Source organism: Gopherus evgoodei, chromosome 3 (assembly GCF_007399415.2).
Source record: "Gopherus evgoodei ecotype Sinaloan lineage chromosome 3, rGopEvg1_v1.p, whole genome shotgun sequence".
Taxonomy (NCBI): Eukaryota; Metazoa; Chordata; order Testudines; family Testudinidae; genus Gopherus; species Gopherus evgoodei.
This window is the reverse complement of record NC_044324.1, coordinates 168,836,459-168,850,902: the sequence shown is the minus strand read 5'-3', so window position 1 is coordinate 168,850,902 and position 14,444 is coordinate 168,836,459. Positions and strand designations below refer to the sequence as shown.

Below are 14,444 nucleotides of genomic sequence, written 5' to 3'. Positions count from 1 at the left end.
ATTGTACATGTTTGCAGGACTTGGCACAGGCTCATAGAAATGGGGCCTCTCCCATCAAATGGGTGGTACTCCTAAAATGATTCTCTCTCTCTCTCCAACCCCTCCACGTGACTTCTCCTTGATACCCTCAGCTAATCTGGAAGGCAAAAAGTAGCCCAGTTTTTAAATAAAAATCAAACTAGGGGTTCTCAAACTTTTTTTGCTGGGACCCCCTTTGAAAATATTTCAAGCTGTGATGACCCCCCCCTAAAAAGGGACAAACTGCCCCCACACCAGGCCACCCTTACTTCTGCGCTGCTGCTGGTGATGGTGGTGGTGCCTTCAAAACTGGGCATCCAGTCAGCAGCTGCCGCTCTTGCAATCCCCCTACAATAGTCTTGTGACCCCCTTTTGGGTCGGGATCCCCAGTTTGAGAAACCCTGGATCAAACTCACAGTGATGGCTTTTAAAAATCCCCTTTAGAATAGGCACAGATGTCCTCTCCCTGTTGCAATGGTGCTCCTAATAAGATACATCACAAAGGCTGTTTAGGTCATGTCATGTAAATAATCTCCAAGTGCTCGGTGCATTTTTGGTTCTGAAGCCTGCAATCGGGGCTGTTAACTCTGGGCTTGTAGGAGCTGTGCTAATGGATTCATTAGCCTGATTTTAAGTGCCAGGCAGTTTATGATTGACAGAAAAATAGCAAGCCGACGAGTTAAATGGCTCTGCCATGTTGAGACGTGTGTTCTTGTTTCGGAGTAATAAGAAGATTCAGAGATATATCCATCTGAGAGCAGAATAGGAAGAGACTTATTGTGCATCTCGGGTTCTGCTCCAATGTTTGAGTAAGAGCTCGTGCCCTCTTCCCTTTGTATCTCTGCAGGACTCCAATCATTGCAGGTGGGCTCTTTGTGATCGACAAAACCTGGTTCAACCACCTGGGGAAGTACGACACTGCCATGGATATCTGGGGTGGGGAGAACTTTGGTGAGTCTCTGTTGTTGCAGGGACACGTGGATCTTCATCTTCCCAAGAGATGGGGCTGGCTCTTCCTCTCAAGTATGGCCGGCGGGTATCATGAGCCAGGGGAGGCTAAGTCTCCCGAAACAACCAGGCATGGCGCACCCATGCTCCACCCTGAGGCCCCCTTCTGCATCCCAGTCTTCCCCCGTGGCCCCAGACCAGGCAGCTTCTCTTTCTGTCCTTGCTCAGCCTCTCCTCCAGAGTGGGCTGGGGCTGGGGCTTGGGCTAGGGCAAGCTGGCTGGTGGCCTAGGACTTGGGGCACCTGGGGTGAGTGCTCGGACCGGCTGGCTGGGCTGGGGCTGACTGGTGTTCTGGAGCTGGGGCCACCTGGGGCTGGGGCGGGCCGGTGCTCCAGAGTTGGGGTGGGGCTCCCTTGACGGTGGTGAGAGTCTGGTGGGAAAGAAGGGCAAAAGGGGCAAGGTAGAGGCGGGGCCTCATGTGTAAAGGGTAGGGCCCGGGGCTAGCTTCCGTGAAGGCGGCTGGTGGGGGGAGTTCCCAGTGCCACCCATGGTCTCAAGTAGTGTCTGACTAATACTGGGTTCACTCCAAAAGTTCTGAATGGTTTCCCCTAGTTATTTTCATCTGTATCCTGGGCAAGTATGGAGCCTTTCAATGTCTCAAAGTGTTCCAACACTGAAAGGGCTGCCATTATTGGTCTATAGTAGCCCATCTCCTCCATGGTGATAGATACAATGTTGCTAAATAAGCTAAACCAAAGATTCTCAACCTGGTGATTGTGAACATGTTACTGGGGAACTGCTAGTAATCTCCCATTCCATCCCATTCTTACTTTTTTCTTTAAAACATCCAGCTATATTTATAGTTTTTATGTTCACAGACGTAATCTTGAAAATGTGAATGGATCCATCAATACCTGCCTGAATTTGCAGCGTGCCTGAAATAGTAACTCAGGCATTCTCAAAGGGGGGTGAGGAGTGTTGCAAACAACTTAGGTAAAAGTGGTCATGACTTGATAACATTTATAATATGCAAGAAGCATAAAGTGCAGATCAGTAATATATAGAGAGTGCTTTAATGAGGCCAGTTTCACAAAGCTGAAAACAATTATGAGCCAAATCAGCTGGAATGAAGAATTTATCAGAAAAATGTGAATGAAAATTTGGAATAATTTAAGAACACCTTACCAGATGCCCCAAAAGCCACAATCAAGGAAGAAGGTTTTACTGGTTAAAAGACCAAAATGGTTTAGAGGGGAAGTGAAGGCATCTGTCAAAAAAAAAAAAAAAAAAGAATATATAACAAATTGAAGAAAGGGGAAGTTGATAGTAATGAATATAAATCAGAAGTTCAGCATTGTAGGAAATTGATAAGGGAAGCCAAGGGATACAAGGAGGTATATATAGCCAGCGGAGTTAAGGACAATAAGGAGATATTTTTAAATACATTAAGAACAAAAAGAATTCTGGCAATGGTATTGGTCTGCTAATAGATGGAAATGATAGAATTATCAATAATAATGCAGAAAAGGCAGAATCATTCAATAACTATTTCTGTTCTGTATTTGAGGAAAGACAGATGATATAGTTTCATCATATAGTGATGATCACACACTTTCCATTCCATTAGTGTCTCTGGAGAATGTTAAGAGCAGCTAATAAAATTAGACATTTGCAAATCAGTCCAGTTAACTTCTATTCAAGAGTTTTAAAAGAGCTAGCTGAGAAGCTTGCTGGATTGTTAACATTGATTTTCAAGAAGTCTTGGAGTAATATGAAAGTTTCAGAAGACTGAAAGAAAGTTAACATTGTGCCAATTTTTTAAAATAGTAAATAGGATGACCTGGGTAATTATAAGCCTGTCAGTCATCCCAGGCAGCTGATACAGGAGTTAATTAATAAAGAATTAAAGGAGGGTAATATAATTAATGCAAATCAATGTGAGTTTATGGAAAATGGATCCTGTCAAACTAAATCGATATCATTTTTTTATGATTACAATTTTTGTTGATAAAATTGGTAATAGTGTTGATGTAACTGACTTGATATTACACAACATTTTGATTTAAAAATCTAGAACAATAAAAAATTAACATGGCACACATTAAATGGATTAAAAACTGGCTAACTCATAGGTCTCAAAATATAACTGTAAATGGGGAATCATTATTATAGTGGGGTCCCACAAGAATCAGTTCTTGGCCCAGCACTACTTAACATTTTTATTAATGATCTGGAAAAATACATTAAATCATGACTGATAAAGTTTGCCAATGCACAAAAATTGAGATAGTGGTAAAATCGAAGAGGACAGGTCATTGATTCAGATCACTTGGGAAACTGGGTGCAAGCAAACAACGTGTGTTTTTAATACAGCTAAATGTAAATCTGTATATCTAGGAACAAAGATTTTAGGCCATGCCTACAGGATGGGGAACTCTATCCTGGGAAGCAACGACTCTGAAAAAGATTAAGGGGTCATGGTGGATATTCAGCTGAACATGAGCTCCCAGTGCGATGCTGTGGCCAAAACAGCGATCCTGGGATGCATAAATAGGAATCTTGAGTAGGAGTAGAGAGGTTATTTTACCTCTGTAGTTGGCATTGGTGCGACCGCTGCAGGAATACTGTGTCCAGTTCTGTGTCTACAATTCAAAAAGATGTTAATAAATTGGAGAGGTTCAAAGAAGAGCCACAAGAATGATTAAAGGATTAGAAAACATACTGCATAGTGATAGATTCAAGAATCACAATCTGTTTACCTTAAGAAAGAAAAGGTAAGGGGTTGCTTTATTACAGGCTATCAGTGTCTACACGGCGCACAAATATTTAATAATCGGCTCTTCAGTCTAGCAGAGAAATATAAAACATCAGCCACTGGCTGGAAGTTGAAGCTAGACAAATTCAAACTGGAAATAAGTACTCTTTTAAACTAATCAGTGGAGCAATGTACTGAAGATCATGGTGGATTCTCCATCACTACCAGCTTTTGAATCAAGATGGGATGTTTTTCTAAAAGCTCTGCTCTAGGAATTCTTTTGGGGCTGTTCTATGGCCTGTGTTATACAGGAGGTCAGACTAGATGATCACAGTGGTCCCTTTTGGCCTTGGAATCTATGAATCAATAATCACCAGAAGGCTGTGACAACCCTTACATGCCTATACTGCTAAATTGGAGAGAAGTTCCCAGCTAGACCTTGGCTAGATGGAAGAGAGGTCCCAGCATGGAAAAGGTTGAGCACATCTCCCCTATATAGTTTGATGGCAAGTGGATTTTGGGCTCCGTGCTTCTAGTCATCTAAATCCATCTTTGCCCTCTGTGTTCACACCTGTCCTTTGGGGAGCTCCTAGCTCTGAGCCTCGATGGAGAGGTCAAATCGGTGATATACCATGTCAGACAGCTGGATCAGGCTGGGCTTGATTCTGTTTGCAGTTGTAATGATGCTGCAGATCAGATCGGGTAGGCTTGCAGTCATGAAAGAAGAACGAGGCACTTGATGATAGGGAGACAGATCTTAAGCTGGTTTTAATACTTCAGCACCTCTGGGGACTGTGGCTGGCAACGAAAAAAAAATCCTGTCTTAACAGATGTAGCAACGCTGTCAGGGATCCAGAGGAACAGATGCTCGTGTTTTACAATAATCCCATCCATTGTCTAGTGCTATTGTTGTGTTCCATACACTATTTCTCTAAAGTATTTTATTTCTTTCTCACCATGTAAAGTGTGTGCGTGAGAGAGAATTTCTTGCCAGTGGTCTGACCGGCAGCATCTGCTCTTTCTTGCACTGCTGTCTGAAGAAATTCATCACAAAAAGCTGCAGTGAGCCTTTTTCTCCCTCTTGGCTTAATCATCTAAAACATGTCTTTGCAAAAAAACCTAAACATAAATGTAGGATGTGCCATGCTGAATCAGACGTGTGGTCCATCTGGTCTGGTAGCCTCATTCCAGGAAGGGACCAAAATGAACTGTTATGGAATAGCCTGCCCATAGGAGAAGTTTCTTCCTAACCTGTCAATTAGTAGTTGGCTTATGCCCTGAAGCATGAGGGTTTATACCCCTTATACATTGTTCTAACCTATTTAGGTCACTGGCTATTTTCATTATCAACGAAGTTCCCTTTGAGGCTGGCCCTGATCATGTAGTGTTCTTACCTTCCCAGTATCAGAGGGCAGCCGTGGTCATGGAGTCCCAGGCAGCATTTAACCAAGGTTCAAACTGTAACAGACCCAAGTTTTGCTAGCCATGGGGCTTGCCCGTCCCATTGCTAGATTAAGCTAGTCAAGAGTTGCAGGGGTCCCACAAAGTGCGAAAACGAGTGACATTGGCTAAGCCTGGATTATCATCATGGAGGCTGGAGGAGACACTTTTTATGGAAGGCCCTGGACTGGCAGGAGACCTGGGTTTGGTTCCCAATTCTACCACTAACCCGGAGCGTGACCTTGGATTACAAGCCACTTCATCTCGCTGTGCCTCCTGTAAGCTCTTTGAGGCAGGGAATGTCTCTGACTGTGTGTATATACAGGGGCTCTGATCTTGGTTGCAGCTTCTGGGCACTGGTGTAATAGCAGCAATAATTGTCTCTTTGGTATCCTCCACCAGCAGAGTTCCTGAGGGTAGGCAGGGTGGAAACCCCACATGGACCACAGTGAGTCTCCCTGGCCCAGAGAGGGAAAGTTGGCTTCTCCCTGCAGCAACGGTGACGTAACTGACCCTTCGTAACAGGCAATGACTGCTCATTCAGTGAGCTGGGAACACTCCAACACGAGGTAGCTGAGAAGCAGGATGACAGCTTGTGTGTAAAAGGGAAAGCAGTACGACACAAAATGGACCAAAGAAGTTAACACAGTGACAGCAAAGTGGTGTACTTGTGCCTCAAGCTACGTGAGGTTAGCTCCTGCTCTCACCTGTGCACAGCCCCACTGAGGGAGGTCAGAGCATGCCCCTCGGGGTCCTAGTCACAGAGCTGCTCACCTTCCAACTGTGACAGAGCAGAATCTCCCCTGTACCAAGCACTCATGGGGCCAGATTCTGATCTCTCTTGTGCCAGAGCAACTTCACTGGCTTCAGGATAAGTGACTGGGAAATCAGGATCTTGTGGTGCATTCTGCAGGACTGGAATAACTGACTGTTCCTTTCATTATATTTGCAGTGAAATACATTTCAGCCCTTTGGTGATTTACTCTTCTTCCTAATTAGATAGAGCACTCGGAAAATGATGTAACACTGCAGCAGGTTTTTTTTTTTCCCTCCAACATTAACAAGTGAGCTCCACTGCTTTATGGCAGTGCGACTGCCAGACACAGGGGACTGCCAGATTCCGTCGAAAACAGAAGCAAGTAGGAATCTGCATTCAGATTGGAGGGAAGGCTTTGGGGATCTTGTCAATGCCCAAACTGGTTTGAAACTTCATCTTGAGTTCTTTGTCAGTGAATGTACCACCGCTGGTGCCAGGCTGCCAATCGTCAGCCTGCAGATTGAAGTTGCTTCATCCCACTCCAGCACGCCTCAAACCTGACCTGCAGGGACCGGGGCTAGGACTGTGGCAGGGGTGGTTAGTCCCCCTGGCCATTCACTTTCTTTGCCGAGAGTGCCAGCAGAGATGCTAAATGGGATGTGGACCCTTAGCCCACCAACATATTTCATGTAGACCACTGAACATCCTTTGGATAATGGTAACGTCCATTGAGTACCAACCCTGTATGGATTCAGGCTGGAGACCTAGCAAAGAATGGCTTGGTAGCCCATTAGCAATCCCTTCCACCACCCAGTCCACCCTCTGCTTTGCTGTTGCCGTTTGTCTGCTGCCTTTCCCTCTCTGCAGACATTGCAGTTCCCCTTGTCAGGCCTTGGTTCCATGTGCCATGTAACTCAGGTGTGCAGAGTTGTAGCTGTGTCAAGTGGGTGGCAAATGGTGACAGGAAAAATAGGAGGGAGTCATGGTACAAGCAGAAGAGTGTTCCCCTGTCAGGACAGAGCCCTGTGTGGCCGAGCTGGAGATACTTGAGAGCTGACACTTTTTCTATTACACGCCAGCTTCCTGAAACTTGTTTAACAGAAGAGGGGTGGATTTTAGTAGGCAAAAGTAACAATGCACCAGGGATTGGCTTTAAACTCTAGAAATGTTTTTTGGGTAAGGGACAGGTCTAGGCACCAGGGCATCTGGCTTCTATTCCTGGCTCTGTGTGACTTGGACACATGCTTTAACCTTGCAGTGCCTCAATTTCCCAATCTGTTAAATGAGCATAAAACCACTTCCCTCTGGGGGGTTGTGAGGATTACTTATTACAACAGCACTCTCAGATCCTTGGAGGGAAGGAGATATAGATAATGCCAAGTATTATTTCCATACCCAGTAAGCTGGGAAGAAATGAAGGCTTTGAATTGCCCCTGCTGGGATTAAACCCGGTGTCTGCAAGGCTCCTAGATGTTTAGAAGTTGATTCTTCACTCACAAAGCATCCCCTGCAGCATGACTACTATGCTTTCGGTGCATTGAAATCACATCGTCCCTCCTCTTCATTGTGCCTGAAGACACAAGCAAGCAGGGGGTTGAAATATACAGCCCCCTTCTCTCTAAACCCTTCAGAGAGATATAGTCCATGGTGGGCTGAACAGAAAGAGGGGGAAGAGGGATGGATAGTGCAGCTGCTTGGGCTAACTGTGCATTCATCAGTGCCCCCTTTTGATTGCTGCGATACTCAGAATGCGACACGGGCAGATGAAGAACAGCACCCGGGTGTGAAGAGAGCAGAATGTAACAGCTTAGAGCCTCCAAACCCCTCACTGATCTCATTTCCTTTCTCTAGCAATGAAGGTGGCTCCCAATATAGCACTAAGACACGGCACAAGGACATGTTTTATTGGCCCATTAATACCCGCCCCTGGGCAAGTTGTGAGGCTCTGCTTCTCGCTGGCACTTTCTCCTCTATAAATGCTGCAGCAAAAGGGAAAGGGGTGAGGGAAGTGGCAGCAGGGAGGGGACCTCTGAAAGGAGGCACCCGCATCTGTTCCGCCTGCTGTGCTTCCTCTCCCGACATATGGCAGTGCCTCCTGCTGGGGCTTTGTCATTACAGATGGGCTCAAGCCATGAAATTTGGATCCAGATGTCAAGCATCCCAAAGTCAAGATGGCTTTGCAGCTAGTTTGGTTTCTCCTGTGTTTTCCCAGAGAGAAGCCGCAGTGTGTGGTGAGGGCTGGGAACAGCTGTTTCTGGACAACCCCCAAAGCAGTGCATATGCGGCTCATTGCTGTCACATGAGTGTTATGATCATGACTGGCTGTTTTGCCCTACCTGATAATATTATCACTGTACTTAAAGGGATACTCAACCAATTTTGCCCTCCAAATTTGAGTTTTCTATATTTAAAAATACCTTTTACAAAAGTTGAGTGACTGATACTTTTCCATGAATTAGAACAAAAATTGCTCAGTAACCATCCCAATGCCAAGTGAGAGGGCATACAGAAGGAGTCCCTCCCTTTTAGGGAACTCAACCCTCAAATGGAGAGAAAGAGAGAAAGCCTTGTCTAATGGTCTGAGGCCCAGGGACATCTCGAGATCTGGTGCTGGCTCTGTCACTGACTTTCTATGTGGCCTTGGAGAAGTCACCTAACTTCTGTGCCTCAGTTTCCGCCATCAGATCATAGAATATCAGGGTTGGAAGGGACCTCAGGAGGTCATCTAGTTCAACCCGCTGCTCAAAGCAGGACCAATCCCCAACTAAATCATCCCAGCCAGGGTTTTGTCAAGCCGGGCCTTAAAAACCTCTAAGGAAGGAGATTCCACCATCTCCCTAGGTAACCCATTCCAGTACTTCACCAACGAACTGATATTAATGAACTGAGTTGTCTGACGAGAGCAGCAGAAATTATCAGGGAAAATGTTAAGAGCCAAAGATTGTTTTGAGAGCTTGATCACCCCACAACGAAGGTGGGCACATAACGCTCCACATATACTTGCAGGGTGTTCACAGGGAGAGTGAAGAACCATTAGAGTGATGCATGAGGTGTGACTGAGAGTAATGGGGTGGAATTAAGAAAGCTGAATGTCAGGTCAGACCTCCTGACAGTGAGATGGATTAAGCTGAGGAACAATCTCCTGAGCAAAAAGGTGGAAGAGCCGCCTCTTAGGACTTTTTAAACTAGGCCAGTTGGGGGACATTTCAAAGATACAAATGGCAGATCGGTGCTGAACTCCCACTGACTCTATGGGAGTTAGTCACGTAATCACCACCTGTGCGTTAAAAATCTGCCCTGTTGTTATTGGTTGTTATTTGTATTGAAGTAACCACTGAGTAGAACGATTGTGCTAACACTGCAAAATGGAGTATAAGGAACAATCCTGCATAGACAGGGCAATAGACTAGATGACTGGGCCGGCTCCAGGCACCAGCTTAGCAAGCAGGTGCTTAGGGCGGCCACTCCGGAGACGGGCGCCACGTCCAGCTATTCGACAGCAATTCGGCAGAGGGTCCCTCACTCCCGCTCAGAGTGAAGGACCTCCTGCTGAATTGCCGCAGATTGCGATCTCGCGGCATTTTTTTGTCTTTTTTTGACGGCTTGGGGCGGTAAAACCCCTGGAGCCGATCCTGCTGGATTATCTAATAGGCCTCTTTCATGCCCAATTTCTGTGATTCAGCAGTAAAATGGGGAAACAGTACTTTCCTGTCTTCCAGTGGAGGAGCGGGTCATTGTTTGCAAAGCCTGATGAGTGCTAAATATTGCACTACAATTTCAAAAATCACCGTCGTCACCCAGGATACAAGAAACTGTGAAACTGGTTTCTTCTTATTTTCTTGCTGTTTCCCAAGGAGTATGCGTATCCCTATTCTGTCTAAAGGGGATGATCTGGCAATGAGATTTCAGATTTATAGATTTTAAGGCCAGAAGGGATCATAAGATCATCTAGTCTCACTTCCTGCATAACACAGCCATAGAATTTCACCCAGTTACTCCAGTATTGAATCCTTGATCCACTGGGGATATAAATGCTTCCAAAAAGGCCCACCCAGATGGTCAGAAATTGGCTGTGGGCAATTTGGACTACATTTCCTGACACCAGCAGCTCCGTTTTCCAGTCTGATCCTGCATGGAGCTGCGTGGGCAAATGTGTGTTTGAGTGACCTTGTTGTATGTTTCAGAGTAGCAGCCGTGTTAGCCTGTATCCGCAAAAAGAACAGGAGTACTTGTGGCACCTAGGAGACTAACAAATTTATGTGAGCATAAGCTTTCGTAGGCTACATTTGTTAGTCTCTAAGGCGCCACAAGTACTCCTGTTCTTGTATGTGTGCATGCAGCACAGGTACCAAGGGCCCCATCGTACAAGATGCTGAGCACTTCCTGGGATGTGTCAAACACCCTCATCTCCAATTGATTCCAGTGGGAGCTGAACGGTGCTCAGGACCTTTCATGATCAGCTCAGTGTTTTCCAGGATCAGGCCCTGATTCATAAAAATGTGGGCCTTCTAAAGGCATGTTACAATCATTAATAAACTGAATTCATACCCTTTCTTGGTGAGCCCCCGTGAAGGGCCATGGCTCTGAATTATGCAGTGCTGAAGTAATTACAAGAGGAACAAACAGCAAGATGCTTCTGTGATGTAAGCAGTGCTGCATGTCTTACAGTCTAGCCCTTCCCGCTGTGCTATAGGCTGGTTTCAAGTGGGCTAACTTCAAACAGAGAGTAAGTAGCCTTGAAACGCACTTTTAAGAAAGCTAGGAGCCTAGAAAAGCCCCTCCAATAATGGATTTATCTGCATTTGGTGTGGCAGAGGGTGAAGTGAGAGAGAAAACCAGGATCTACCCTGCTCTGGGAGTCCGGAGATAAACGGTTGAAGCTGATTCTCTTGCAGAAATCTCCTTCCGTGTGTGGATGTGCGGAGGGAGCCTGGAAATTATCCCCTGCAGCCGGGTTGGACATGTGTTCCGGAAGAAGCACCCCTATGTCTTTCCAGAGGGAAATGCCAACACCTATATAAAGTAGGTATTGCGCTCTGGCCTTCTTCATGTACTGCTGAATGATGTGAAAAAGAATTGAGTGTTACTGAGAGAGTACAGCCCACATCAGTAATGGATGAAGGAGGGAAGATTAGACATGTCAACATTTCAGCAGTCTCCCAGCCCAAAGCAGACATAAACCCAGTGCATTTGTGCCCCTCAGGATTTCCCCAGTGCAGGGGATTCCTTCACCATAGGGGTAGTGGTTCCTGTGCCACCTTTCCTGTCCCCTAGCATGAGGGATGTGGTGGGGAATTCCCCTTCCTCTAGCTGATTCCAGGATGCCACCAGGCTGGCACCTAGTGGTTCTGAAATCAGAGGAACATAGAAGTGATGTAATGCTACCTTGTCCCCACTGATCCTGGTCTGTGGCTGAGGACAGCTCCTCTAGACCAGAAAATCTGGCCCAAATGCATGCAAGAACATCGCGATAATGGAGACCAAGCCAGAGCAGTGTGTCAGATTGAGATATGGTGCAAACAGTGTGACCCCCTCTCCTCCTTCCAGTTGAGGCTGCCTCCAGAGCAGACCCTCAGGAATGCTTGGAATTCTGACAACTGGAAGCGACTGGCTCCACTGTGCTTGACTGCTTAAGATACAGGATGCTGGGTGACAGATCAGGACTTGGGATGCCTGATTAGAGGCCAATAGACCCCAGTTCTTGTAAACCTTTCAAGCACACACTGATGTGGGGAAAGCTAAGCACTCCATTGCACAGCTAAGATGGCCAAGTTATTACCATGTGAAGGCACCATTCACCCATCTGGGAAGGTGTTGGAAATAGTTAGCCAAGGAGAAAGTGCAGAAAAGCCAAAGGAGTCAAAAAGCGCTTTTTCCCCTTTCAAGTTTCGAAGCTGAGGGCTGTCCATTGATACATTAATAAGGAAAGCATTGTCTAGAGATGGGAAGAGTTGTGCTTATCACCAGTTAGTTTCCCAGATAAGCTGTGTGTTTGTGAGTCTCTTTTTTGTGTATATTTCTTGATGTTATAAGAATAACTAACAACAAATGTGAATACCCAGTTGCCTGCGACATGGTCACTTCTTATGTGTCCACTATATGTCTTACTCAGGCTTATCATGGACTAATGGCATTGGAAGAGGGTAAAACCTACAAATCAATTATGTGTTCATTTCCATTCTCAGTTATAGCATATTAGGTATGATTTTCTGGCATGCAACAAGGTGGGGTGAGGAAAGGGCCTTCACAAATAGGTGCCCAGAAATGAATACATCGCCTAGCTTCAAAAAGGGAGCAGTGAAGGAGTGGTGTATACAGATGTTTAGTAAATATAAAGGAGGAAGGAGACAAGTTTTGAGGCTGATCATGGATGGAATGGCCTTGCCTTCAATAATGACAAGAAGTCTGGACCTTAAGCTGAAGGACAGGAAGTGGCAAAAGCCCCATCACTGGGGCCATTTAAACCTGGAATAGACAAAGTATTTGATAAGGTGCTATAGGGAACAAACCTGCACTGGTCCCTGTTGGGGACGAACGGGGTGAACTTAAACAGGTTCTGGCTCTAATGTTCGTGATAAAGAAGAGAAGCTTTAATGAATGTAAGAAGAGAGGAGCCCAACCTAATAGCTCATGAATTTTGGGAAGCTTTAGGGGGAGTTTAGATCTGGGTTGGAACATTGTGGTGTAGGTCCGTCTCCAACAAGAAGAGCAATTAAGCAAATGGAATGGCCACTGTGAGAGGTAGCTGAGGTATTGTCAATAGAACCATTCAAATGGGGATTGGAAAATTGGGGGATTCTAGAGAATCGTGTGTGTGGGCGATAGCAAGGAATTGAGAGCTGGGTCTTGGGGAGCCTTGTGTTGCCTTGTAGCCCTAACCTCTAGTATTCCAAGATGTGAATTTGGTTGGAGTGTACGCTCTGGTAACCCAATACGGCTGCCCTCCTTCAGGGCTCCCAAAAGAAGCCCAGTACAAAGATATTTCCAAGAAAAAGTCCATGTCTCTAGGTTTTTTCTAGGAATTAATTCCTTCCATGCAAGCTCTTTGCCACTCCTTTCTGCACCAGCATCAGTGAAAGACTGCTCAGGTTCCAGAATCATACACAATTCACATGATAATTGTTGCTTGCTAATTTTTGGGAGTGTTTGGTGCTAAACAGGACATAAATCTAAAGTCAGTCCCTGCCCTGAGGAGTTTACAATCTGGTGGTTTTTACAGTGATAGTCTGGACCATTAAATCCTGGGGCCATCACTTCCAGAGAGAGTATTCCTGAAACACACAGAAGTGAGAGAATAGACATAGAGCAGCAAGAAATATTTGCAAGGAAATCTGAAGCTGCATCAAACTCACCTGGTTCAGGAGTTTGTTATTGGCTCTAAACTCCACTCAGCCCTCGTCCAGACTAACCCGCGGCATCGGCGGGTTAAAATCGATTGCTCGGGGATCGATATATCGCGTCTAGTCTGGACGCGGTGTATCGATCCCCGAGCGCGCTTACATCGATTCCGGAACTCCATCAATCCAAACGGAGTTCCGGAATCGACACGGAGAGCCGCGGACATCGATGCAGCGCCGTCCAGACTGGTGAGTACCTCGATTTTAGAAATTCGACTTCAGCTACGTTATTCTCGTAGCTGAAGTTGCGTATCTAAAATCGATTTTAATTCCTAGTCTGGACGTGGCCTCAGGGTCATAACAAGATTTCTGAAAGTCTGCAAGCCTTCGGCACACCTCTGAGCTGACATGGAGAACACCTGAGCCATTTTCCATCTCACATTGAGACCGGAGGTATCAATGGTTTCTACTGAGTTTCACTTTGAGTTTATTCAAATGAAACTCAAGGAGGCAAAGAGTGCAAATGCACATGGCCTGAAATTAAGGAATTATTTGACTGAAACCCCAAAAACCAAAACAGCCAAATTGTATACAGCCTTTTAGAGACCCCCACCAGCTGTGAGACCAAGCCCCAAGCAGGCCTGTCTGGGATGCAGGGCCGGCTCTAGCAATTTCGCTGCCCCAAGCATGGCACGCCGCAGGGGGTGCTCTGCCACTCGCCGGTCCCGCAGCTCTGGTGGACCTCCCGCAGGCGTGCCTGCGGATGCTCCACCGGAGCCGTGGGACCAACAGCCCCTCCACAGGCACGCCTGCAGGAGGTCCACCAGAGCCGCCTGCCGCCCTCCTGGCAACTGGCAGAGCGCCCCCGGCGGCATGCCACCCCAAGCATGCGCTTGGCGCTCTGTGGCCTGGAGCCGGCCCTCCTGGGATGTTGCTGTGAGGAGAACTAGCTGTGCTTCCAGGCACAACAAGTACAAAGCATGCAGTGATCTTGTTACACCAGCCAAGATGAGGAACTCCCCCTCTAAGCTATTGCCTAAGATTGTGTATAGCACTTGCAGGAACAGGGAATAAGTGGAATCTCTATGGTAGCCAGGAATTAAGGCAAGTGTGGCCTGGGTGAAGCCAAAGTAGCCACCCCAAATATGTTGGTGATGGGGTAGAGAGTGAGGTATAGTCACAGCATCAG

The 14,444-nt window shown here is 46.3% G+C and overlaps 1 protein-coding gene across 2 annotated transcripts in view; it reads left to right on the top strand.

The window, feature by feature from the left end:
- The window catches only part of GALNT14 (polypeptide N-acetylgalactosaminyltransferase 14), a 200,346-nt gene that overhangs the window by 164,843 nt on the left and 21,059 nt on the right, over positions 1-14,444 (top strand). For both annotated transcript variants that reach the window (XM_030557364.1, XM_030557363.1), the window contains exons 9-10: positions 866-969; positions 10,814-10,940. In XM_030557364.1, the coding sequence (XP_030413224.1) occupies positions 866-969; positions 10,814-10,940 (231 nt within the window). The remainder of the gene's footprint in view (positions 1-865; positions 970-10,813; positions 10,941-14,444) is intronic.